A 27,936-nucleotide genomic window follows, 5' to 3' on the forward strand; every position below is an offset into this window, starting at 1 on the left:
ATATGGCACTTAACCTACAATGCCTTCTCTTTGTAATTCCAGTACCCCTCTGTCAAGAATGTGATTGTATTTTTCAAGATAGTAATTTTTTTCTTTCTCTCAATTTATGTGTCTTTAAATGACCATAGGTTTTCGGGCATCTTTTCTTCTTTTAAGTTTTGCCTTTAAACTTTTTAAAAATATATTTTTTTATTCATTACATAATATGGTCTGGTTTAGACATTTCTGGCAGAAGTAAAACATTATTCTTTATACCATATGAAGCAAACTAATAATTAATTTAAAAAAAAACTTTATTCTTGACTTTTTAAAAAATCCTTTCCCACTATATCTTTGATGCAGATGGATAATCTTTTTTATATAACAAAGTAAATTTTTGAATGGTTGTTAGGTCATTTGAACTTTACTAGACATTTCAAAATAGACATGTAAGTAATGAGAACAGCAGATGACAAAATGCTTTAATTAATGTGGCCAAAACAGAGAATGAAGATAAAGGTTTACCTGTTAAAAGAATACAGTAATTGTAATTACTTAAAGTGAGTTGTGAGTTGTTTTGCGAAAAATTCAGTCACCCCACAGCTTTAAGGGTATCGAATTAAGGAAATAGCTCTCATAATACATGTAAATATTAGAGAATTAATGTGTGTGTGTCTGGGGACAGGGAGAAGAGAGAGAGAGAGAGTTAAGTCTCCAGTTAATTATGGTATATGTATTTGCACAGTGGGATACAAAAACTGCTTGGTTATACACTTTTCCAAATATCTTGTGTTCTATTTATTTCCATTTTCCATGGATATTTTTTATTAGATTTAAAACTAAAGCAGGGGTGGAGGAGTGGGAAGTGAGATTTAATTTCACTCTCATCAGTAATGATCTTCATTAAATTTATTTTACCCTTTTTGTGACATTTGATATTTTGGAAAATATGGCCCCACGTAGAATACTTAGTAATGAAATCCTAAGTAGTTAGTCAAAAGGACATATCAGAGAAATCATTAATAAATATGTAAAGGAAAATTATAGTGATGAAACAATTAAAATTTCTTGGATGCAGGTTTCAAGGAAAAATTGTATTCCAAAAGTCATATATTAACAAAATAGAAAAAGAGGATTTATGGATTGAATATAGGATTTTTTTTTATTTGAAAGCAACCCCCCCCCCAAAAAAAAAACCTTTTAAAATAACCATAAAAGAAAATATATTAAAAATTAGAGGAGACATAAATTAGAAATGCTATGGAAATGGTGGGTAAAATGATAAAAATTGAAAAATCCTTAAAAAATCTTACTAAAAGGAAAGGTCAGAGAAATAAGTAGCAGAACCTAGTATACTCAGCTATATGCAACTATAACTGTAAACACAAAAGAAGTTCCTTCAGGAATGTAAAATGCACAAATTAAGAACCAAATAGAAATTTTAATCTAATCTTACAGAAAAGAACTAAAACTAGCTGTAAAGGAACCATCTCTCATCCACCACCACCCTTTTCTTTCAGTCTCTACCTCCACTTCCTCTTACTCCTAATTAAACTGAAACCAAAACTAAGGAGCTTATGCCCCTGCTAGTTCAAACTTTTAAAGAATAAGTAGTGCCACTATGCAAATTCTGAATTTTTTGAGGAAGAAAGCACTCTACAGTAGATTCCTTTTATAAAACATAAACAGAGAAGGACAAAACACAGTAGAGCTAGACCAATACCAAAATAAAATATCAATTCAAAATTGTAAAATAAATGTCTATCAAATATACTACCTCCAAGGCAATACATCTAAGAAATTGTTCATTATGACCAAGTTGGATTAATGTCAGGGTTATAAGGATAATCTGACCTTCACAAAACAATCAACTTAATAAATCATGCTAAAAGACAAAGACATCTAAAACCATATGATTATCTCAAACATGCAGAAAAAACCTTTGACAAAATTTAACACTTATGCTAAAAAAAATCCTACAAACTATAGGCATGGAATTTACCTAAAACCAAAGATCAGTATAATGTTCCATGGAGATAGACTGGAGGCTTTCCCCCAAAAGACAAGAGAAAAGCAAAAATGCAGCTCACCATGTTATTATTTAATGTAGTTCTAGAAGTACCAGCAATAAGAAAACAAAAGAATTTAAAGCATAATGATAGGTAGAGATAAAAATGTCCCTATTTGCTGATGACATGATGGTTTACTTGAATAATCCTAGAGATTCAAAGTACTTAATAAAAACAACTGCTTGATCACATTGGTCGATGGGGATATGATCAGGGATGTAGCCTCTAACTGATCATAGGTCTTGATCAATGACACATGTAAAACCCAGTGGAATTGCACATTGACTATGGGAGGGGGGGTGGGAGAAGAGAAGAGAAAGAATGAGAATCATGTAACCATGGGAAAATATTCTAAATTAATTAAATAAAAATAAATTAAGGTTATAAAAAAGTATTTCATAAAGAAATAAGAACAACTTTAATAGCTTACACAATATTCATTTTATGACTGAGCTGTGCCAATATAATAAATGGCAATAATGTTAATTTTTTTTATTTTAATGCTATACCAAACTATATAGAATTCATTTAGCAGAGCAAAAAGAAGTTAAAAAAGATAGTGATGAAGATAATTAGCTCTTCTAGACTTGAAGCCACATTCTAAAGCAGTAGTCATCAAAACTGTTTGATATCAGTTTAAAAAAAGAGAAGTAGTATAATTACAGACTAAAAAAGAGAGAATCAGAAATAGTGGAACCTAATAACCCAGAAGTCTGATAAACTGGAAAATATAAATTACTCAAGGAAAAGTTCCTTATTTGATTAAAAACTACCAGGAAAAACCGGAGAGTTGTCTTAACAGAAATTAGACTTGAATCAATACCTTATGTCATATTCCACAATAAGTTCTAAGTGAATAATATTTAAGTCATTTTGTTAGAAAAGAAGTGATATTGTACCTTTCACAGTTGTGGATAAGAAATGTATTCCTAATGAAACAAGGGTACGAAAGATTTATTACTTTGACTAAATGGAACTAAAGAGTTTCTATGTTTTAAAAATTAATAAGGGGACAGCTGGGTAGCCCAGTAGATTGAGAGCCAGGCCTAGAGACAGGAGGTCCTAGGTTCAAATCTGGCCTCAGACACTTCCCAGCTGGGTGACCCTTGGCAAGTCACTTGACCCCCATTGCCTAGCCCTTACCACTCTTGGAGCCAATACACAGTATTGACTCCAAGATGGAAGGTAAGGGTTTAAAAATAATAATAATAACATAAGTAGGAAAGCATTTCAATGGGAAAGACATTTGAATCATATTTCTCAGATTCTGGTATGCCAGATTGTAGACAATTATATGACTGAAGACCATTCCCCAAAAGAAAAAGAATCAAAGGATCTGAACAAAGAGTTCTCAAAAGTGGAATTGGGTACTATTAGCAACCATATGAAAGAATTTTCCAATTCCATGGTAAATTTAAAAAAATACTAATTAGAATAACACTGGGGTTTGCCTCACTCTGAAACTTGTTCAAGATGATAAAGGATAGAAATAGTCAAGGTTGGAGAATTCACAGAATGATTAGACAAGATAGTGCATTGTTGATGGAGCTGTGAATCAGTACAACCATTTTTGGAAAGCAACTTCAATTATACAAACGCTAAAATTATATATACCCTTTGACCCAGAGATTGATAAGTAGAAAGTCCCATATACACCAAAATAATTTATTACAATGTTATAGCAAAGAATTTGAAGCAAAGTAGATGCTTATCTATGGAGAATTGTTAAACAAATCATGACTATCCACTATAACTGAGCATAACTATAATTGAATATTACTGTTCTATAAAAAATGGTAAATGATGACTACAAAGAAAAATGCTAAAACTTGTATGAACTAAACAGAGCAAATAAAAAGAACCAAGAAAACAGTATATACTGTGACTATAATGATGCAGATGGAAAGAGTAACCATAAAGCAATAAAAAATTAATGTTGCTAATTAAGAGAGAATTAATCCTGATTCAAAGAAGAGTTAAGAAGACACCCTCAATCTGCTCCTTTACAGAGGAGAAAGTCCCATTTGTGTTGTTTGTTGTACATATTTTCAGACTTTGATATTCTAATTAGCTTTGCTGACTTTTACTTTTTATTGAAAATCTGTTTATGTGGATTACCTTTCTAAGGACACAGATGGGAGGAGGTTACTGGGGAAAATTTCAATGATCTAAAAAAATTGTATATAAAATTTTATTTGGGGAAGGGAAAAAAAAAAAAGAAAAGTGACTCAGGACAAACATGACCAAAATTTTATTTGTATTTTCTTTTAGGTCATTCAACTTAAGGATAAAATAATTATTTGGGGCGATTTATTTTGTTCAGTATTAAAATCAGGAAAATGTAAAGGGTGCTTGATTTGGAGGATCTGAGGTTTGCATCCTGGTTCTGGCATTTTCTACCTGTTTGAACTTGGTTTTCTCACTTAATTTCTGAATCTGTTTTCTCACCTATTAAAATCAGGGGATAGGATTAGATGACCTTTAAATCTTCTACCACTCTGAATCTTAGAATATATGATAATAATATAACTAATGTATAGAAATTTTCTTTTAAGCAAGTAGGAAAAAAGCCTGTTGCTTTATCAATTACCTTTTCTTAAAGCTGAACACAGATAATGATTAAGTGAATGTGACAGTCCTTGACTCAATACATAAACCCCAGATTCATATCTGTATATGACATTGGTATGTATCTAAATATAGAAGTTAAGTTGTAGTTTATAGCATGCCTACCCACACCTTTGATTTCCTACATAACAAACTACTGGCTACGTGAATTCTCCACCAAAACAGATGTGTGACTTAATTAGTAAAATCCCAGGGAGTTTGTCTTCAAGCAAAACTTAAGTGACTTGCCAGTGATTAGGTAACTCATAAGCGTCAGAGACAGAATTTGAACCCAGGTCTCATTGTCTCCAACTCAACCCTACATTCACTATTCCATAATGACTTTTTATGGTTCATTTTATCCTAGGAAAAATGCCATGTTTAGTTTTTCTCACTTTTTTTTTCCTTCTGTGAAGCACAGTATTTTTTTCTTGGGGTATTATGACATAAAGACAGCTTAGTGTGGATATAATATACTAGGCTTGAAGTTTTGTGTTCAGATCCTGCCTTTGATCCTTTCTAGCTATGTGTGAAAGCATATTACTGAACCTCACTTGTGTTATGTTCCCACTCTCTTTTCAAACTTATAGAATATAGTATTTATAGAAGTTTATTAGAATTCTCATGGTTTAAATATTACCAAGAAGTTATGTCTCTTCTTGAATAATATTGCTTTCCAGTGTCTTAAAAATAAGCGGGAAAATCTAATATTAATCCTTAAAAGTTAAAAAAAATTGATGCTGGTATTGGTTGCACTTGATATGTTTTTTTCATAATCAGCAGTGCTTAAAGTATTTTAAATGCATTTCCCTCAGAAAAAAGAGCCTTCTAAATTTAAAAGATCATTTTGAAAGGACATATTTTATTTACTTTATTTTGATGTTGGGTAGGGAAAATGAATCAAACTCCTGTTCAGTCATTTTCCTCCCAGTATAATCATATTACTAAGGTGGTAGGCAAGATACAAGGTTTTTGTTTTTTTTTTAAATTCATAAAAGAGGACACTATATAACCTCACTGGTTTTAAATAGAGATAGGTACACATAGACATTGTAGCACTAAAATTTCTTTATCTAATAGTAGTTGACTTTATTTTTGTGAATTTTCAAGTTATTGGGATTATGATATGGGACATGAGCATATTTTCATTGGAAATCTGACAGTCCATTTTTCTGTATTTTTTAGACTTCTCAATATCTCATCTTTTTAAAAAAATAGTATGTCATGCTTTCTAATATTGTGAAATCTGTCAGTATGTTTGTTGGTATCATACTAAGAAATCAATCATACATAATCTAGTTGTAGTTATCAGGATTGTATTAGATTGTATTAAAAATAAAATCAGTGTTTTGAGGTCATCTTGTTCTCTATCTAAATTTGTATACTTCTGAACCTCTAGCAGTAGTTTATTGAAGCAGGCTCATTTAAATAAATAAAATGATAAAATTCAAATAAAAAATAGTTCTTACTTAAGCCTAGTATGTAATACCATATATAATCAATATGCTAAATATTGAAGCTATGCTGTTCCTTCTACCAATGTTTCTTTTTCCTGCTTTGTAAAATAATTTTTGGGTTCAGAATCTTTTTTCTAGACATTCCTATCCTTGACTTTTCTTTCCAGATTTTGTTTCCTATCCTGTTTGCCATGTTTCCCTTCTTACGTGTCAGGAAATTACCCTACCCTTCTCCATTTTGGTAAGATGCTATTCTATTAAAAAAAAAATGGTATACTCAGTAGAAATAGGTATGTGTAGATTTGTCTTTTTATGATATGTCATTGTTTATGCTAACATTTTTGATTTTCATGAAAAATCAAATCAATTAGAAACATTTCTATAAGTAGAGAAAAATATGCCAAATAATTTCAAACATCTCTAAATCTTTAGTTTTAAAATTATAGAAACTTTTTGGTCAATGTTACTTAACCTTGTCTTCCACAGCAGCAAAACAGAAATTTAGGTAATCCAAAAGTACTTAAATGATTCATATTAGCCAGTCTCATTCAAGCTGTTGCTACTCATAAACAAAATTTAAGGATTTAAATATTTTAAAGGATTTTTTAAAAAGGATTTTATCGAAAGTATATTTACAGATATGAATGTAGGATAGCATTCTTTCATTAAGTAATGTCCTAAGTTTAGGGTGTACTTTTTTTATACTAACCTGAGGACAAGAAAGGTGCCAAGACTGTTCAGCTATAAAGAAAGATTGAGTTATTGTTATTGTTAGTTATTGGTTACATGGAAAGTGATTTTTAATATAACATGCAATGTTGATAAGTCATCCTCTTATTTTTTGTTCGTCCTTCCATTTTTTCCTTCTTTACTCTTAATTATTTTTTCTTTTTACTTTGTTAATTGTTTCAAATATGCATTCAAAAATAATACAGATCCAAAATGATTGATTGTAGTAGTTACCATGGTTTTATTCATCAAAACACATTTAGCAGTTGCAACAGTAAATTTGTGCCTTCAAAATAGAGAAAATATATTTTCTACTTTTTTTGCATATAGCGCCTCTATTTAGCAGTGGAATTTATTACTATAAATTTTTATATGTACATCTCTACTGAAGATTTTTTTAAAAATTAATTGATGATAAATACCTCCACAAATCTTCATTTGTTTTTTACAGTGTATATATATAGTTCATTACGGCTTACAATTACTTATATCTGAATGCAGTTATTAATAGAATCAAAACAAAACATATAAGGATATCAAAGTGCCTTTTTTGTTATGTTTAATATAGCAGAGTAAAGTACCCAGGATGGAATACATAAAATAATCAGAATAAAAAGCTGGAAAAATAATCAGTTTTATTCAAATGAAAGATTACTATTACTATAAAAATGGTTTTTAAAATAGTGTTCTCTTCAGGTTTTCTAGATTCTCCCCTCTACAAAAAAGGGGGAAAAAAAGTTGATGGGAGCTTACTGGGGACATGGATATTAAGCTAAAATGAAATAAATTATTAGAATACTTGGGAAAAATGAAATTAAGTATATAGAACAAATGAAGCATCTAATGAAAAAAAATGCCAAAGTTTGTGGTAAATGTAACTTGAATTCATGTCAACCTAAAGTTATAGGCTTGGTATTTTTAAATGGGGTTTTATGTATCCATATTTTCCTTTGTTTTGAGATGCATAGTAGTTAATGCTTCACTTTTTAAAATAGCTTATGATTTTTTGCATGTATTTTTGTTTTTATTTTTGTTTGTCTTTTGTTTTTACAAAATAAAGCTTTACTATATACCAAATTTTTTTGTGCTACTATTTCTAAGTAACTGTGGATCATGACTTGTTCTGTATCTATTTTGCCCAAAAGTACTTTATTAAAGACTGTTTCTGTACATGTACTTTATATTATCTTATTAGAAAAATCTATTTTCTGGGTTAGTTGAATTAGAATAGATTAAACTTTGTTTTTAGAGATGATTTTGTTTTCAATATGTATATGAAAATTGTAGTACAATTTTGAATCATTAGGTGTAATGTTATACTTTTAGTTTGTAGTTTTTTTAAAACAAATTTCATTTACTTTTTACTAATCTGCTTTTATGACTAATAAGACAGATGATTGAGCCTATATGTTTGTTTTCATCCTCTAGATGTTGTGAATTTTGATGACATAGCTTCCTCCGAAAACCTTTTACATCTTACTGCAAATAGACCGAAGATGCCTGGGAGGAGGTTACCTGGTCGCTTCAATGGCGCTCATAGTGTGAGTTATTTACTCAGTTTAAACTGCAAATTACTTAGAAAATGTAAGAGTAACAATAGCAGTTAGAATTCCTTCTACTACTTCCCTCTACCAACCACCCCCCTCCCCCCCACACCTACCCCAATTCAAATGATTGAGCCAACACACCTATGTGAGCAAGTGGAACCCACAGACTTATAAGTTAAAGGAAGCAAAGTAAGAGTAAGAAGTGATTTTGTTATGGTATAATGAGTATACCCTAATTTTGGATTCAGAATATCTAAATTTTAATCTAGATCTTATCTTGATCTACTTAGGGTAGATAACCAAAATTTTCTTTCTTTTTTTTTAGATATTTTTTATCAGTTTCTTTATCTTTAAAATGGAAGTAATATGCTACTAGTTTATTGTGAGAATTATATAACATGATATATGTGACACTTTGTAACCCTTAAAGTACCAAAAAGTTATGTATATTGTTTCATTTATCTCATCTTTTTTCATGGGGTTCAGATAGAGATGGTGTCATTTAATTTACAGTAATTTAGAATTAAAAAGTTGGGAACCCAGAGTTGTGGGTGCTTCCCTGAAAATGAATATAACCACAATAACATCAGGGCAGGAGACTAGCTTATCTAGCCTGATTCAGACCTTCTGGTAATGTGCTCATGCCCATCTTGCTCTGAGCTTTAAAAACAGTCACTTTAACTTTATTTCCTCAGAACAAAGGGAGAAAGGAATACAAATCCTGAAACCTCCAAAATATGTATGTGAGATGTAATTTTAATTTTAATGCTGTTTTCTTGTAGCTATAGTCTGTGAACATTTGAAAATAACCTAGTCATTTCAAATAATAATAAAAATTGCATTTTTATAGCTCTTTTAGGCTTATGCAGCATTTTTTTTTTTGTGGTGGGAGGTACTGCCATTTTACAGATAAGGATAATTAAGGTAATAGAAGTTAAAAAAAAATTAGTTGCACAAGATTAGACATTTAGTAAAATGTTGAAGATTACATTCAAACCTAAGTCTCCCTATATTTAGTCTTTTTTGTTTTTTTCTACTATGCCATGATGATCTTATTAATGTATCTTGTTTAATGTATATATTCACCACTGTATTTTCTTCAAAGTCTGCAATTAGAAAAACTCAATTATCAGGAACCAGCCTTCAAAATTTGTAATTAGTTTAGTATAACTAGTTTATTCGTTTAACACCATTGAAATAGGGATTCTAACAATTGAGTTGAAAAGAGCAAATGATTTTCTTGGGCTGGGGTTTGTTTCAGGATCTGTCTCCTTTTTCTTTTCTGTTCTACCCCAAATTTCTTTTTAATTCTGTAGCCAATTCAAAGCCCAGAAAAAACCTTAAAGTTTCAGAAAGGTGAAGAAGAAAGTGCCAAATTAAAACCAACAGAAGTTAAAAAGGTAAGCTGCTATTGTTTAAAAGGTGGCTGCCAACATTGTCATAATTTCTGGAATTTTGTAGTAGAGTAAGAGGCAGAAAAACTTGAATCAAAAGGTTGAAAAATAGAGCTGTAACATTTTTACCCTCCTTGATGGTTAGCTGAATATTTATTATATTCATACAAAGACTAGATTTGGATTGCAAATAATGTTCCTCAGAGATACAGCTGTTGGATAAAATGTACGGCATTTTTTGGGTTGTTTGCTAGATGAGAATATTACAAAATTGCATTACACTTAGTTTAAGCAAAACAAACATTCCAATGAAATTCATCTACAAAGGGGAAAGATGGGAAAGGTTTCAAGAGGTGTGTGCATAGGGAGAGGAGGGCATTTTAAAGAGAAGAAATACTTGCTGCCTCACTTTAATAATAAGTAATAGTAACAACAATAAGTTTAAAGTGTTTAGGATGTTCTCTATGTCCACTTCTGAGCCTCCCATAACTGCCTCCTATTGGCAGGAAGGGAAAGGAAAGGGGGGGTCGGCTTAAACTTTGAGATGTATAGCTAACACTTAAAAAAGACAATATTGAGAGCTACACACATTGAAGGAGGAACATACATTTTAAAATAAAGATAAATTCACTTTTAAACTTCTGTCTTTATATATAAAGATAGTAAGGCTCTTTTTAATTATAAAAACATTTTGCCCTTTGTTCCTCCTCCCTAAATCCATTCTTAGATTTAATTCTTCTGTAAAATGTTTCAGGATTGTGAAGAAGACCAAAGACCCTCCTCCTAGGCCCATAACCTTAAAGTCATCCTGAATTCCTCTGTATCTCTTGCAACATCTATTGAATACATCATCTTTGTAATACCACCCAGGGATTGGCTCTCATGCCTGGATTATTACAGTAGCTAGCTATAGGGCTAGGCTGCTTAAAGTTTCTCTCCATTCCAATCCATCCTTCATTCAGCCACTAGATTGGTTTTTGTAAAACACAAGCCTTTTTACTTAGTAAATTCTAATGATTCCTATTGCGTTTATAGGAGCAAATACAAAATTCCCTTTTTGGCATTTAGAGCCTTTTATAACCCAGTCACCTCTAACCTTTTCAGCCTTCTTACCTCTTACTCTCCTATACCTATTCTGTATTCTAATGACTCTTGACTGACCCCTATGTCTGATATTCTTTACCTATTCCAATCCATCTCACCTCCTGTAACATTTAAAATAGTTGGAGTCATAAACTATTATAGATTAAAGAGTGGTTGGCTTAAATTGTGACTGCAGAAAATATAGTTTCAAGACAGTGTCTTGCTTTAAATCAAATATAAGGTGGTCACCAGGGGAAAATTCCCAAATATTAAATATACCCAAGTCATCTGGGTTTTATAGAGATTTTATTTATAGAGGGTTTTATAGAGATTTATAGAAATTTTAATTAATACAAATGAGGAATTAATGAGAGAGAGAGACAGACAGACAGACAGACAGACAGACAGACAGACAGACACCAGCCTGAGCCAGCCTAGGCTGAAAACCCTAAGAGAGAGATCAGTCAGTCTTTTATCCACTCACCACAAGATTTGTCCAAGCAAGATTCTAGTATTCAGAGAGATACCAGCTGCCTCCTCCAATTCAGCTTTTCCCAGCTGAATCTCCCGAGACATCCTTTTTGACCTCCTTTTAAAGGGAATTTTCTCCTATTTCACCCATCCTAAGTTCTCACATCTACCAATCACAGTAGATGTTTTTCCAAAGGACAGACCATTCTTAATTCACACCTGAGTAGACTTAAACTTTTGATTAAGTTCACACCTGAAAAACCCTCTGAGTAAGTTCTCACCTCTTTGCTCCTTGTAAATTTACAAGTTGCCTGACCTTTATAGGTACTTAGCACCCTTTTGTATTAGATCTAAAAATAGGCACAGCCTAAGAACTTTTGCCTTACTATAAGTATGAGTTTCAGTATTTTTCATTGTTCAGCAAGGAGTCTCTTCCCCTAAAGCATGCTTAAGTAGGGGTGGAGTAGAGGGCTCACATTCCTAATCTAAGTTCCTTCATTGTTTAAAATGGGAAATGGTCTTAACCAAATCTTATTAAGTAGGGTCTGAGAATTTTTAAGATTCACACTCGCCAAATTGCTATAAGACCCAACTAACATCCCATCTATTTTTTTCAAAGATGTTTTATTTCTCTCAGTACATGTAATAGCAATTTAAAACATATGTTTCCCCAAATTATAAGATCTAATTTGTCTTCCTCCCTCCCCTTTCTTGGAGATTTGATCTTTGTTATACATGTATCATGCAAAACGTACTTCCATATTGGTCATTGTAAGAGAATACTCATATAAAACCAAAACCCCAAAATAAAACTGTAAAGGGCACCTGACTCCAAATATTCTTGCTGTGAAGGTGAATAGCATTCTTTGTCATAAGTCCATCAGAATTGTCCCCAGTCATTGTATCACTGAGTGTAACTAAGCCTATCACAGTTGATCATTGTGCAGTATTACTGTTACTCTGTACAATATTTTCTTGATTCTTCTTCTTTTATTCTTCTGCATCAGTTTATGTTGATCTTTCCAGGTTTTTTCTGAAATCCTGCTTATCATTTATTATTGCATAATAGTATTTCATCGCCAACGTGTACCACAATTTGTTCAGTCATTACCCATTGGATGGACATCCTCATAGTTTCCAATTCTTTGCCAACACAAAAAGGACTGCTATAAATATTTTTGTACAAGTGGGTCCTTTCCCCTTTTTTACAGTCTCTTTGGTATACTGACCCACTAGTGGTATTACTAGCTCAAAGAGGGTATGCACAATAAAAATCCTGACTTTTATTGGAAGCCTTTATAAGCCACTCTTTATTTTAATGGTGTGTCTCCTCTTAGATTGTAATCTCCTTGAGGGTAGGAACTGTCATTTGCTTTTTTTTTTTGTATACACACCTCTAAATCACAGTGCCTGACACATGATAGTCACTTAATAAATGTTTATAAATTGAGTTATTGACTGATTATCTTGTAGTATATTTGTAATTGGGTAAAAGGCCAGTGGTTTTTTAAATGTAAAATAAGTAACTTAATGACTCATGGTTACAGGAAATTTTTTACCAATTCATTTTGAATAGGTTTATACTTCTTAGAGAGAATATGCCCTCAACAATGTAGTAGGAGGAGTATTCACTAATTGATATTTGAGTATTTTGTGAAATCTTACTAATTGTTATAAGGGAATGTTCTGCTAAAGAATAAATAATAATAATTAGTATTTTATGTAGTGCTTACAGATATTATCTCATTAGAACCTCCCAACAACTCTGGGAGGTAGACCCTATCACAATCCCTATTTTACAAATGAAGGAAACTGAAGAGGGCAGAGAACCTCCTAGGCAGAGAATTCCTAGGGTCCTTCAGATACTAAGTTTCAAAGGTCTTTCCAAATCCAATTCTAACACTTTATCCACTGAACCACTTAGCCATTTCTAAATCGATGAAATCAGGGAATTATTTGCTAAGAGATAAGCAAGAATGGGAACTTGGTTATGCTGCATATAAAAGATGCCCTTAGACCTCTCTTGCTAAAGACTTTTTTCATGATAGGTTTATTTTATTTTTCACAATTTATGTTATAAGAAAGTTGTTTATAAGTAGAATCATTTAAGTGCTATAAAACTATCCTTTTTCTTTTAACTATATAAATCATCTTTTAAATCCCTTTAATGGTCTTTGATTTTTTTTTTCAAACCTTATTTATTCTCTGTTTTATTTTAAGTGTTATAATGAGCTTAGAGACAACCAATTGGTAATAAAGTGCTAGACTTGGAATTAGGAAGATATGAGTTCATATTTGGCCTTGGACACTTATTACCTCTGGGACCGTAGAAAAGTCTTCTAACTTTTTTTGGTCTCAGTTTCTTTTTCTGCAAGATGGCCCTAATAATAGCACCTACCTCTTAGAGTTGTAGTGAGGTTGAAATGAGATAATATTTGTAGAGTGCTTTGGAAACCTTAAGGCATCATTGTAAGAATTGAAATAATATTTCTGCCCAGATATATATTTTATAAAGTTTATTGGAAAGGGTAGACAATCATTTCTATAAGTAACCTGACCATCTGGTCCCCGGCCTGCAAGTCTCTTTCCTCATTCCCTTCACCTGCCTGCCCTGTTCCTGACTTTTGACTTCTTCCTTCTCTTCTCAGTTCTTCTCTCCCTCCCCCACCCCACCCTGCCCCCAAGCCCAAAGCCTTGACTTTTATTGATATTGAGGGATGCAAACCTGGCGCAATTGTGTTATGTCAGGTCAAGCTATTCAGGAGGGAGGGGAGGGGATAATCTTCCTTGACACATCATGTTAATGCTAACTTATTATTAGCCAGAATATGCATCTTCCACTTCTGAAAATATTTTCATAGAAATAACTCAAAATATTAAACTATTCACTTGTAACACTTAAAATGGTATTATCCCATACTTAACCTCCAAGTACTTTTTCCTACGAAATTGATTTACATCTAGCTTGTCAGAGATATTTTGTCTTCCCTTATTCCTTTGTAATAATGTTTTGCAAATATCTTGATTTTAAATCACAATCATTTCCAGATCTAACTCTTGCTACTACTCTTTGAAAATCTTCCTGTTAATAGAAAAAGCCCAGAGTAAAATCAACCAAGTGAGTCAAAAGTCCTAAAATTTGGTGAACAGACTAACAATATTCTCCATATTTTCTGTTGAAGGCAGTATAATAGCAAGATTTTTATTTTGAATGCTGTGCTTCTCTTAATTTAGCCACAGATTATAGAAGCTTTTTTGAACTGTGGTGTTTCACTGTTGACTTATGGAGCTTGCAATATACTAAAAACCTTCACATCTTTTTCATTTAGATGGCCTTTTCTTGTCATGTCTTCCTTGTTATATATTTGTTAAGATAATAAATTTGAAACCTATTGGAAAGCTTGACATTTCCCCTCTATAATATTTTATGTTTTATCTCCTAGCCTGTTGTCATCTGTAAATAAATTTAATAAATGTTTTGTGTGTATCTGAGCTAGTGACAAAATATTAAGCCATATAATAAGGCCAAGCACAGATAAATAGGACATTCCCTTAATGACCATTTTCTGTGTTAACATGGATCTACTTGTGACTACTCTTTGTGATGACCCATGACTCAACCTTATTTCCCCAAACATTCTTCTATACAATTGCCTAGCTGATATCTTCCCATCTGACATGGTGGACTTTGCCAAATGCTTTACTGAAACTAAGGTGAACTATTTCTACCTGTCAAAAAGGAAGATGAGGTTAGCTTGAGTTCACCTCATCTCCAGCATCTTTTTTTTTCTCCATCCACCTTGAGCAGTGATTCTCTCCTTTTTAAAAAAATTAAAGTTAAAAAATTCCCCAGTTAAAAACAAACAAAAAAATAAGGCAGCTACTCAACTCCTCCATAGAAAACCTTGCTATTGTCTTCACCAGCCTCAGTTTATATTGCCAAACATTAATAACCCTCCACAGTCTGGCTTTTTGTCTTTTACATTATTCCTCTTCACATCCTCTCTGTTCCAGCAAAATTGACATTTTAGCATTCCTAACCTTTGCATAAGTTTTCCTCAACCTCTTTTCATTCTAGTCTGATATGCTCTTCTCACTTTCATGTCTGTGCATCCCTAGCTTCCTTCAAAGCACAGGTTAGGGTGCTACCTTTTATAATGGTCTTTACCTTATTCTGCTCAGTCAATAATATTTCTTCCCTCTTGAAATTACATGTTTTTGGATTTCTTTCTCTGCATATAGCCATCACTCCACTCTAATACATCCCCTGACAGGGAAGGGACTATCTTTGAATGGCTAAAACTTAGCATAAAGGTACCATGTATAGTAAACCCTTATTATGTTTGTTGAGAATTCTGAGCTTTTAGCACCTTTGTCACTACTCTTACAAGGCCTTTGTCTTCATTCTGTTGTTCTTTTTTCCATCTGTAAACATCTTTTTAATATCTTAAGTTTATTAGTAAGCTTCTTATGAACACCAATTATTTCTTTAAACAACTCCTCCTTTAAGTGTTACAGTATTTGTTTTATTTTTTGTTTTCCTTTTCAGACACCTGCGTACCCATCAGCAGCTTCAGCTTCAACTCCTAGAGCAACTCTCCTTAGTTCAGTAGATGCCAAAACAAAAGAAGTTGACGAAGGGAAGAAAAATGTACTAGATGACCTCAGAACACAAGTGGTTGAGTTATTGTGTGTTGTAGAAGTAATCAAAAAGGAACATGGGTAAGTCTTGCTTTTTCTCCTTCAGTATTACTTAGTTCTGGTATGTTGGAGGCAGAAGGGATATTGGAGAACTAATCCTCTATTCCCCAAATTTTAAGTAATCCCTGAAAATAGGTTAAGATATTTTATTTATATAAGAGAACATATACATATAATCCAACACATACTCAAAACACTTCTTTCTAATGCTATCCTCCATATCTGCATAATTTTAAAGCAAAACTTATTTTTTTGTCTGTAGGTTAACCTGTATTACAGAATCAAAGAGTAATAAACGTGTTCTTGCAGAGAATGGAATGTTTAAACAATTATTACCTCCTGCAGATATTTACATTGCTTTGTTCTTCATGGTCTTTTTCTTTTTTAAATCTTACCTTCCATCTTGGAATCAGTACAGTGTATTGGTTCCAAGGGAGAAGAGTGGTAAGGGCTAAGTATTAGGGGTTAAGTGACTTGCCCAGGATCACATAGCTAAAGTGTCTGAGGTCAGATTTGAAAATAGGACCTCCTGTCTCTAGGCCTGGCTCTCAATCCACTGAGCTACCCAGCTGCCCCCTTTGTAGTCTTTTTATAGACAGGAGATATTATGTCCCCTTTAATATTTAGTAAAAATTATAGATTTAGAATAGTTCTTTTTCCTTAGACTTCAAATAATGCAACCTCTGTACTTTTAAAAGTTTCTTATTCAAATTATTTCTCATAAAGTTTATCGATAGCTTTCTCTTACAATGTACATTATGAGAACTACCTCAAAATGTAGTAGTGTTGATTTTTTTTTATGACAATTTTTATGTTTCCTTCCCCAAAGGAAGAAGAAATAAATAATGTAGCTAAAAAACAGCATATTTTTAAGGAGCCACAACATTTTTCTTATAAGCAATAAGCACTAATTTCTAAACTGGGCTAAGCATATAGTAGTTTCAGAAATGCTTGCAAGTTGACTGATACTCTAAAGAAATATTTCTTACCTAGAGTAGCAAGAGTATGTCTTTTTTGGATCTAAAATTTGGCTTCTTGAAATAGAAATCCAACATTTTGTGCAATGTTACAAAAATAAACACATAAATATATGGTAACCTTTAAAAGTTCAGGAAATCCTGGCTTATGGATTTGTATTTGTCAGGGTATTTTTGTTCCTAATAAAATGTGGCCAGACCTGGTGCACACATACCTAAAATCCTAATCCTGGACAGGTTAAGGATGATGGATCTCTTGAGTTCAGAAATTCTGGGTTGTGATAGGATTAAAGCCAGTCAGGTGTCTAGTAAATGTAGCACCAATATGATAAGTTCAACATTTGTAGGCTAAAATGGGCCCAAATTAGAGACTAAAGCAGATCAAAGCTAATGTGTAAATCAGAAGGAATGTCAGGCCTGTGAGTGACTGCTTAACTTTCAGACTACATGAGATAGGAAGACCAAGCCTTAAATCAATAAACTCAGGCTATTTTTATTATTACAGTAACAACCAACTCATTATGCTTCAAGAATCTATAATTTCATCTGTTTAGATATACATCCAAAGATAGCTTGTTACCCCCAGCACCTTAAAAGATGCTCATAATTAGTTTCAGTAACTGAAAAAATTATTTTCCTGATGATGAACCTTTTCCAGCTTAGCTGAGCCAACCTTTGAAAAATAGGCCATATAACTATTCAGTCAGATTGTTATAATGTGCCTGATTTATGCAGCTGGCATAGTTTTTAAGAACCCAGTGTTAGTGCCACAGTGAACTGAGCTATCAAACTTGAGAGGAAGGAACATTCATAAATGTGTAAGCATTGATAGTTTTTAAGATTTTCTTTTCTACAACTTAGTTAAAGCATTAGTTGTGTTTTGAGCAACATATATGTAAACCTAAGTACATTTGAATTATAAACAAGAAATTCATAGCATTTTAGTTTTAAAAAATCAGTTTTAGTTGTATAAGTACTGTAAAGAAATAATTGTTTTAAACTACTAGAAGTAACTTTTCTTCCCAGTAAAAATCTGTCCTAACTTGGTAAATGGATCGACAATATCAGTTTTAATTGAATTATACACTAAGTTCTATTAATATTTACAGAGTAATGTCTCACAGATCAATCTAAGAAGACCATATTAGTTGAATTTATAGACATTATTCAAAGCTTCCTAAGAACCTTTTTTTACTAAAATTTAATTTTGTTATTAAAAAGCTTGTTCCTGTTGTATTTTTTAATTAACTTTTTCTGTTTTTAAATTTTAAAATTGATATTTAGCTATTTCGGACTAGAAATGTTAAATGTGTATGTATTGACAGATGGTCTTTTCCCTTATTCACACACTTATACAGTTTTTTTGTTTATTTTGTTTTTAGGAAGGAACTGGAAAAACTACGAAAAGAATTGGAAGAAGAGAAGGCAATAAGAAGTAACTTAGAGGTAATTTAGTTCTGTGGTATTTTGTCATCAAAAAGAATGAAGATGAAAATATTAGTGGGAGTTAAACATACTGAATACTTACACTATCTAGGATATGGTATTTTTGTACTCTTGAAAGAGGGGTTCTTGTTTTGTTTTTAAATTTTTAAAGGAGGAAGAGGCAGGCGTCATGGCATAGTAGATAGAAAGCCTCAATAAAGAACACCTCAGTTCAAGGCCCACTTTTGACATTTAATGACTTTGTAATCCTAGTCAAGTCACTTGACTTCTCTATGCTTCAGGCATCTCTTAAATCTATAAATTAAAAACAGTTGCTTATTTGAATTATTGAAGGGAATTTCTTTATTTTCTTAATCTACTCTACCAGTAAAATCACATTGGGGGGGTTATTATTGAAAATATGGTCCTGTCCTTCAATAAATTATATCCTAATTAGGAAACAACACATGTATGGGGAGGGTGGGGGGCAGAATTGTTTTCTGTAGATTTATTTAATCATTTTTTTTCCAGTTTTCAAGCCCTGCCATATTTTTCTTCCATTATAATGTGCTGGGCGATTATACATAAATCTGATCATTATTCTTCCGCTTAAAATCTTTCATTTGTTGCCTATTGCTTGCTAAGTAAAGTTCCAAAAACTTATCCTAGCATTTATGGTCTTCCATAGTATGATGACTAATGAACTTTCCAACCTTATTTCATAATGAATCCCTTTCATATACTCTACTTCAGCCAAACTGCTGAACTGTTTGCCATCTCATACATAAATTTCACATTTTCCTGAAATCTGCCCCCCTAACTTCCCAACATTCTGTTGTCTCCTCAAGCCCAACTTTAATATTACTATGAATTTCATAGTGCTTTGGTTGTACCTGTTATGCACTTGTGTATATTTTGTAGTAGCCATATAGTTTTTTTTTGGTTAGCATATAATAGAGACTCTGTACTTGTACTAAGTTCCATAAGAAATGGGCATTAAAAGTTACTTAAAATTTTTCTTCTCACTTTTTGCTCAGGACATAGTTGGTCCTTGATAAGTTTGTTTAATTAAATGCTTATAAATAAGTACAAAGTATAATTTAGCTTAAAATCTTTGGGGGAGAGAATGGAAAAACATGGACTGTGGAATAAAAGCATTAGCAGATTTATTAGGTCTTATGGTACTTGCTTCATATGTATTAATTTTCTTAACCTCCATTTTTCACTTAACTGAACTTTTCTAGATTTTCTAGAAAAATCGGTTATAAAGAAAATATAATTATGTTAATGATTGATATAATACTTTTCTCATTCCAGCTGCTAATATTTTATTACTTTTATATGTATATTTCTATGTGTCCGTTGTATATACCTCTATATACAGACACAGACACATACACACACAAACATATATACTTATGTATTTGTTTATTAATATGAATACTTATTTTCTTCCCCAATAGAATGTAAGCTTCAAGAGTAGGGATTATTCCACTCTTTTCTATTTGTGTCCTCAATGCTTAGCATAGTGCCTTGATCTTAATAGGCACCTCATCAATTCTCATTGATTAATATGAGTCTTAAAATCATGAATTTAAAAATTTTAAATTTCTGACAAGAAAATAGGCTTACTAGGTATCTGGTTCCTGTTCTCATAAGGTTTCTAGTTTTATAAGCAAAATTGATGCACGTAAATGATTGTAATTCAGTGAAAGTACGATAAATACCTTAAAATAATAGTGCCAGGGAAGTCCAGATGAAGAGAACAGTTCTGATAAGTATAATGACTCATATCATACTTTTAAGATTTACAAAGTACTTTATATATGTTATCTCATTTGATACTTATAACAACTCTGTAAGATAGGTGTTAGTACCCCAACATCACATATGGTGAAATCAAGGTTCTGTAGTTCTTCCTGGCTTCAAGGTATTCTAACCACTGTACTACATATATGATAACAATATGGTGATTTACTAAAATAGCCATGAAAATATTGAATAATAAGATGGTGACTTACTTAGAAAAAGAAAAACAAGAAAGTACTGAAAATTAAAATACAGTACAGTCCTTAAATTTTTAACAATTGTGCTACATGTTTTAGCTCCAACTGCCTTGAGATTTTCTAACTTCATATACAAAGTAACATACAGATATAATAACAAACACATTCTATAAGCTAACATATTTCTAGGCATAGCAAGAAAAGATAAATGCTTAAATGCTTCATATTTGCTTGTCAGGTCTTCTTTCAGCCTTTATTAAAATAGTTACCTAACTTCTTTTCATTATCTTCTGGCACTCAACAAGATTTAGCTCCCTCCTAAAGACTTTGCCCCTTCCCAATTTCCCTTATGACCCTGACTTACTGGTTATGGTCATGCCCACGGAGTCAGAATATCCTTTATATTCCATTGTCACTTCCAGACTCTCCCTTTACTGATTTAAATATTTCTTCTTTGAAGTTCACACAGTCCAAATTTATTACCATATCCATAGTCTGGTGGCTCTTATTTTTATCCCTATCCATCCAAGGACATTTTGCCTTCTCCCTCTTTGAGTTTAGTTCCCAGTTCATTTTTTTCCCTTTCACATTTCTTGACTTTGTTCTTAGGGATCTCTATACTAACTTCCCAATTTTCTGTTCAACTTGCACAGAATTGAATGGGAAGTTAGTATAGAGAGATATGTTACCCATAAGGATTCCACTTCCATTTTTTATGAATTTCTGAAGTTCTTTTATCTGAGCATAAATTTTTATCATGCTGCCTTTCCCTCAGCCCTCTAACTTTTAACTTTCTTCATTTTCTCCATGATTTTAGCATATTCACCACTCCTTTCACTAGGCCACCATCCTACATTGTTTTTTCCCTTTCCTTGGTTGAACAACCTCAGCTCTACCCTATCCTCTCCAATTTGGCCTCTTGTCATGTTGCCATCATATGTTACCAAAACATGGACTACTCCATTTTTCTATCTCCTGGGCTTTCAGTTCATGTATTTGTAGAATACTGTAGAAAGAAATCAAGAAACTGTTGACTAGGTTCTTTATAAATTAAATATATAATTTCATACAGGTTCTTAGTGAAGCAAAACCAAAATTTATGCAGAAAGATGAGGTATTGTTCCAAAATCATGCGCTTATTTTATTACCCAGAATAGTAGCTTAATAATATCTTGTTGACTAAATGCTGGCACTAAGCTTCCTCCTTTATTGAACTATGATAACATTTACCCTCTGTAAGTATGAAATCTTTGTACAAGTTTGAAGTGCCTGCTTATCATGGCACTGTTTCTAATGTCTGTTTCTTAGCAATTTCATGGGAAAGAAATTCCAGATGCTTTAAAATAAATGGGACAACTGTGATCTATGCAGATTTCCTTATTGTTGAAAAATGTAATAAAGATCAAGATGTAAGACTTGGAAATAAGACAGAGAAGCTTGAATACAGTCAAGATGCCACTGTGTTGCTTATGCTCTGTTTTTCCTTTTTAGGTGGAAATAGAAAAGCTGAAAAAAGTAGTCCTGTCTACTTGAGGGAGGTGTGACGTTAGACTCAATGTTCTTCTTTGGCCAGGGATTCATAAACGAGAATATGAACTGAAAACTGACTTGTTTACTTCCAAGTAACAAAAGATTTTTGGTGTGCTATAGGGGGAAAAAATGAGTACATGAGTTTTCATATCTTACAGAAGGGGAAAAATGACAATTATGTATTTTTATTTTATTTTATTTGCCAATATGCAAAAGAGGCCTTATTGCTTACTGTGCTGGAATTGCAAACCTCTTTTTTTTTTCTGGTTTGCTTGAAAATACTACTGAATCTGTATAAAAAGGAGAGGAAGTTGGTAATAGATTTTTATTGAATACTGATAGTATAATTTTTAAAGAGGTCTATTCTATAAATAGGTTGATATATCTCCAAGTTACCTGTAAAATAGACTGTGGGAGGGACACATTAGCTTAATAATCATTAACTTGTAGTAATTACTTTTCCCATAATGCAAAAGGGTCATAGGATATTTGTATGTATATATAATATATATTTTTTAATTTTAGCTTTCCTACCCAAGGTTACACTGTTGTGCCTATATGTCTGCAGTGCTGTTTATCATTTGGGTAATGAAATAGGATTGCTTTAACTATAAAGCAGATGAATCAATCACTTGTGCAAATAAAAATAGTTCATGAAAGAAAATAAATTTGATAGCTGAAAATATTTCATGCCACTTGCACTATAGGGTTCATAAAAGGAATTTATTCAACCATATGTCAACCGTTAAGTATATTTTTAAAAGACTAAGATTTTCTTAAATCTCAAATCTAAGAGGCCAGAAAGCTGTTCTTCATTCAGTTCAGTGTGCCTAGAAACTGCAGCACATTTAACATGCAAACACCAGCCTTGTTGCTGTATTTCTCTGCTTGTTTTTGTAGGTTCAGATATCACCTTGCCACAATGGTCTTGTGATTTAATCTCTTCCCTGCCCTTTGTTAAAATACTATTAACAAAACAAAGTGCAAATTTTTAGGAAATTTGTTATGAGATTATACGTTCAGAGCAGTCAACTCATCATGTAAATACTCAATTTAAGAAATATTATTTTACCTAATAAAACTAAGCAACTTTTTGAAGTTATTTTGAACTGTCATGTAGATGCTAACTTCTTACTTCACCAACCATAGTATAATATTTGTTATTAAACCAAATATGGACTGTTTTCAAAGTTACATTTTTGTAAATCATATAGTCAACAGCTTCTTTAAATTCATGAACCTTGATGCAGTTTTAAAATATATCTGATAATACATCAAAAACCTCAAATATGGACATAGTCCTGCCTATTGAAATAGTTTACTAAAGGAAAAAAATGACACATTTTAGGGTTTTTCTCCCTTATCGCAAATAGCAAATGGATGGATTTTACAGTTCATGAAATTACAAGACTTGTGAGTTGTGGCATGGTGTTGTGCCATAATGTTTCAATTTTTTTTCCTGTTTCATCTTAAAACTCAATACAATATTTTGCTTTACAATTTAATTTTGTACAGCTGAAATGTTTATTTTTCAGTACTGGATAATCAAAATGGTGATTCACATAGATAATGAAATAATGCATAATAATGCTTTTTGGGTAGCTGATCTTTGATTTAAATGTATGTGTTACCTCTTCTTGAAGTTCATAGATTTCTCTCCTAATGAGATGACCTCTATTCAAAATTGGCTACCAGTGTTCCATGTGTGTTTTTTAAATGACCAAGCAAATGAATGACTGGATTTTATTGTTGTTGATTTTGTTTTGTAACCCTAACCTTCTCCCTTTCCCCCTCTCTCCCATTTTTAATGACAGTGTTAAAGGGAAAATTTTTAAGTTCTATATATGCTAGGAATCATCTTTGAGTTTTCTCACTAAAAAGTATATTTAAGAAAATGTTTGCTTCTCATTTTAGGAAAGAGGTGAGAAAAGACAGATTATTTTCCTTGGTCTGTTAGCAGTTAATATCCAGATAATCCATATGTTGATTAAAACACATTTAAACAACTAACATTTGAAAAAAATGAGATTTGCAAAAAAAAATCTTAGAAAAGTTCTCAGTGTATTTTAGCTGCCCTACTCCTAATTTCCTTCTTCAATACATAAGGAAAAGAAAAGCAGTTGCATTAAATGGTTTCAATTTATGTGATTCCATTTAAAGAAGAAAAATGTTCCTTCAGGATGGCAGTTTACTGGTACACAATTTTGCTATGTCACAGGATGTCACTGTAAATTCTTTTCGTGATGACTATATCATCATATTGTTATATGTAGTATGTACAAATACTGTACGTAGGACTATGGATTTACATTCAAAGAGGAGTGAAATTCTCATATAATGATAATTTTTTTCTCATTTTAGTGTGCACATAAGCACAAAGTTTTGAGTCAACTATGTGATATCTGTAGTGGCCATTAAAATGCTGAATTATCTGAGAATGTACTGCATATACAGAAATGCTACAGTTATTGACATGTAATGGCATTGATTCAGTATTTACTTATTTATCTAAAAGCATCAAAAATGAACACTCCAAATCTTAAGAATATTTGTTGTGGCTATAAAATTCCTTTTTTTTTTCCTTTTCTTTAGAAGTACCTTTTAAGATTTCTCTGATAATGCAAATAGAAAAGTAGGCCTGATGTTATAGAAATTTCTTTTCCTTATTTCTCACTGTGATCATAGCACAAAGAAATGTGCTCCAAATTGTTTTTAAACGTTTTGTCCACATGAAAACTTAAAATGGGTGAGCAGAATAAGACAATCAGTTAAGATCATATATGAAAGGTGTTAGAATAATAAAATGGCCTTGTTTTTGCTGTAGCAATAAAATGACCAAGTGCAATGACTTGATTTAATAAATCATCTTTCAAAAGCTGCTGCTATGAGTATTTTTAACCATAAAATATCCTAATTTAAGGTATTCCTCTCTCTTTTGTTGTTGTTGCATATTGGGTATGATGAGTATCCCAACATTCCAAAAAAAAAATACAGAGTCCACAAATCAGTGTAAACATATTCATGTGGTTACGTAAAATGCATGTTCTCTCTGGAAAGAAAAAAAAATATCAAATAAAAAAAAGTACTGCTACTATGCGTGTTTCTTTGTTGTTTCAGATATTTTTTACTTACCTAATAATTATGTTTGCTTTTGCTTCAAGAAGTGGTAGATATGAAAACAATTTACAGTTTTGAATAGTAGGTAATATTTGGATGTTCTGAGTTTTAAAAAGTTAGAAGTATAAGATAATGCAGTCACACAGCCTTAAGTAGTATTTAAGCCCATAGAAACAGAATTTTTTAATTAGAAGAAACCATGTTCCCCAGGACAATTATGCAACCATTTAAAACAATTTTATATGTAATTTTGGGTTTCATTAGTATAATCTTAACTACACACAAAAACCCCACTTCCATAGATCCATGATCTTAGTTTGGGTACTTCCTCTATCCCTATGGTAGCATATCCTGTGTAATATTTGTCTGATCATGACTTTCTAAAGATCCTCCAGAGAGACTGGAGTCCAGTGTACTGAAGACCTTTTTTGAGATCTTTTAATATTTCTTCACTAGAACTCTGCCACACTTTGACTAGCTATCTATTGTCCTTCACTCCCACTAGATAACCTGCCTGTCTTACTTTCCAGACATGCATGTTTTTTATACTACTTTTATGTTATTGATAATATTTGCTGCAGCATTGGCAGACCCACAATGCATTTGAATGTTGTCTTCTGGATCTCTTGTAATATTGATTCTGTCTTTGAGGTATTCCACCATATTTACAGCCACACACACACACACACACACACACACACACACACACACACACACACAAAAAGAGATTTGGCATCTTGGAGCAAGTAATACAAAGTATAGAGCACGCCAAAAAAAAGACACTGTCATGATGAGATGAACTCCACAGCATAGATTGAAAAAAATGGATAATCTGACTAGAGTATAAAGTCAGCTGGGCATTAGGTGTTTCCCTAAGGGAACAGGGCTTGAAATTGTGTTAGAGCAGGCAAGGGGAGCCTGGGACTGTTAATGGACTTTGCAGCCCAATCAAGAAAAGTGAGTAGTTCAAATTGATTTCTTTAATGATTAAGAAGATCATGGCAAGGGGCAACTGGGTTCCTCAATGGAGTGAGAACCAGGTCCAGAGATGGGAGGTCCTGGATTCAAATCTGGCCCTGGACACTGCCTGGCTGTGTGACCCTGGGCAAGTCACTTTGCCTAGTCCTTACTGCTCTTTTGCCTTGGAACCAATATGGAAGGTAAGGGTTTAAATAAAAAGAAAAATCCCAGGTAACAGAAGGAAAAAAAAAAGATCAGGGCAGCTACATGGACAGTGGATAAGAATGCCAGACCTAGAGTCAGAAGACCTGGGTTCAAATTTGATTCCAGCTATGTGACCCAGGGCAAGTCACTTAACCTCATTTGTCTAGCTAGCCCCTTGCCTTTCTGTTAGAGTTGTTACTAATAAGAAAGCAAGAATTTAAAAAAAAAAAGATTAAGATCTTTTTGATGATGATCTATTCACCTAATGAAATGTCCAGCTACTTTGTTAATCCAAAATGTCTTAGTTTTGTAAAAATATGAATGCTCATTTATTTAGGCAAAAGATGATATTCCATGTCTGTATTTAAAAACTTGTGTAACTCAGTGTTGTGACTTGCTAAACCAAGAAAGGAAACAATTAGTTTTAAAAGGTTAATTAGAGGCAGTTCTGTGACACAATGCAGAGAGCCACCAGGCCTGGGGTCAGGAGGATGATTTGGTTTCAAAGGGAGGCCTCGGATACTTCCCAGTTGTATGACCCTGGGTAATCCATTTGGCCTACTTGCCTAGCCCTTGCCCTTGTCCTGCTGTCTTAAAGTAGTCACTAAGATATAAAGGAAGTATTTAAAGATTTTTTAAAAAGGTAAATCACTTTTTGAAAGTGCAATATTATTTCCCAAGTGAAATTTAGCCCAGTTCACAGTCTGCAAAGGCTGCCTAAATAATAATATTCAATTGGGTTATCTCTAATCTGACATTAGGAAGATCTGAGTTCAAGTTTGGCTTCAGACACTTCCTAGTTGTGTGGCCCTGAAATTACTGTGCTTCTGGTTGCTTCAGTTTCCATATATATAAAATGATTATAAAAATTGCACCTTCCTCCCAGGGCTATTGTTGTGAAGATCAAATAAGATAATAATTGCAAAGTGTTTAGCATAATGCCTGGCCTGTAGTAAGTGCTATGTTAATGAGAGCTATTACTATTATTGGATGTACAGCTGGCCTTCAGCCTTTTCATGCTTTCCCTCCTCATCTAGTACAATCTTCCCCGTGCTCTTAGGTGCCCAGTGGCCTTGTGATCTTTAGCTTCCCCCATGAAAGCCTGCTTTGAGCAAAGTGCAATAAACCTTACAATTTTGTCTGACAAAAATCAATTCAAATATTTGTTATCAGGTGCTGGGGACACAGGGATAAAAAAAAGGAATAGTCCTTTTGTTCAAGTTTACATTCTTGGAGAAAATATGTACATAAATATGTACAAATTTCAAGTTATTTTTTGGTCAGCAAGGGACAAGCACCATGGAGATCAGGAAAGGTTTCATTTAGAAAGTGGTGCTTGTGATGAACTCTTAACAAAAACTAGGGTTTCCAGGAGGCAAAGGTGAAGAATTGAATGCATTTCAGGTATGAGAGATAGCCTGGCGATCACAGAATGGGATGTCAGGTGAAGAAAAACAGGAAAGAAGACCCATTTGGTTTGATGAAAAAGTGGATGAAGGTAAAGTAGTGTATAATGAGCCTGGAAAGGTAAGTTAGAAGAATTGTGAAGGACTTTGGATTGTAAACAGAAGTTTGTTTGGTCTGAAGGTAATTGGGAGCCACTGGAGTAATAAGGTCAGACTTGTGCTTTAAATCACTATTTGTGTAGAAGATGCAAGGGGAAGAATTGAGACAGACCAG

General features: G+C 32.6%; 1 protein-coding gene across 12 annotated transcripts in view; it reads left to right on the forward strand.

The window, feature by feature from the left end:
• Positions 1-27,936, forward strand: part of CD2AP (CD2 associated protein) — a 192,871-nt gene that overhangs the window by 147,515 nt on the left and 17,420 nt on the right. For 6 of the 12 annotated variants that reach the window (XM_007484044.3, XM_007484042.3, XM_007484041.3 and 3 more), the window contains 4 exons: positions 8,270-8,382; positions 9,705-9,788; positions 15,886-16,058; positions 18,397-18,460. In XM_007484044.3, the coding sequence (XP_007484106.1) occupies positions 8,270-8,382; positions 9,705-9,788; positions 15,886-16,058; positions 18,397-18,460 (434 nt within the window). Of the gene's footprint in view, positions 1-8,269; positions 8,383-9,704; positions 9,789-15,885; positions 16,059-18,396; positions 18,461-21,936; positions 22,049-27,936 lie in introns of those variants that run through there. The other 6 variants (XM_056818369.1, XM_056818372.1, XM_007484045.3 and 3 more) reach the window with 3 other exon arrangements.

This window comes from Monodelphis domestica, chromosome 2, assembly GCF_027887165.1.
Source record: "Monodelphis domestica isolate mMonDom1 chromosome 2, mMonDom1.pri, whole genome shotgun sequence".
In the NCBI taxonomy this organism is placed as follows: domain Eukaryota; kingdom Metazoa; phylum Chordata; class Mammalia; order Didelphimorphia; family Didelphidae; genus Monodelphis; species Monodelphis domestica.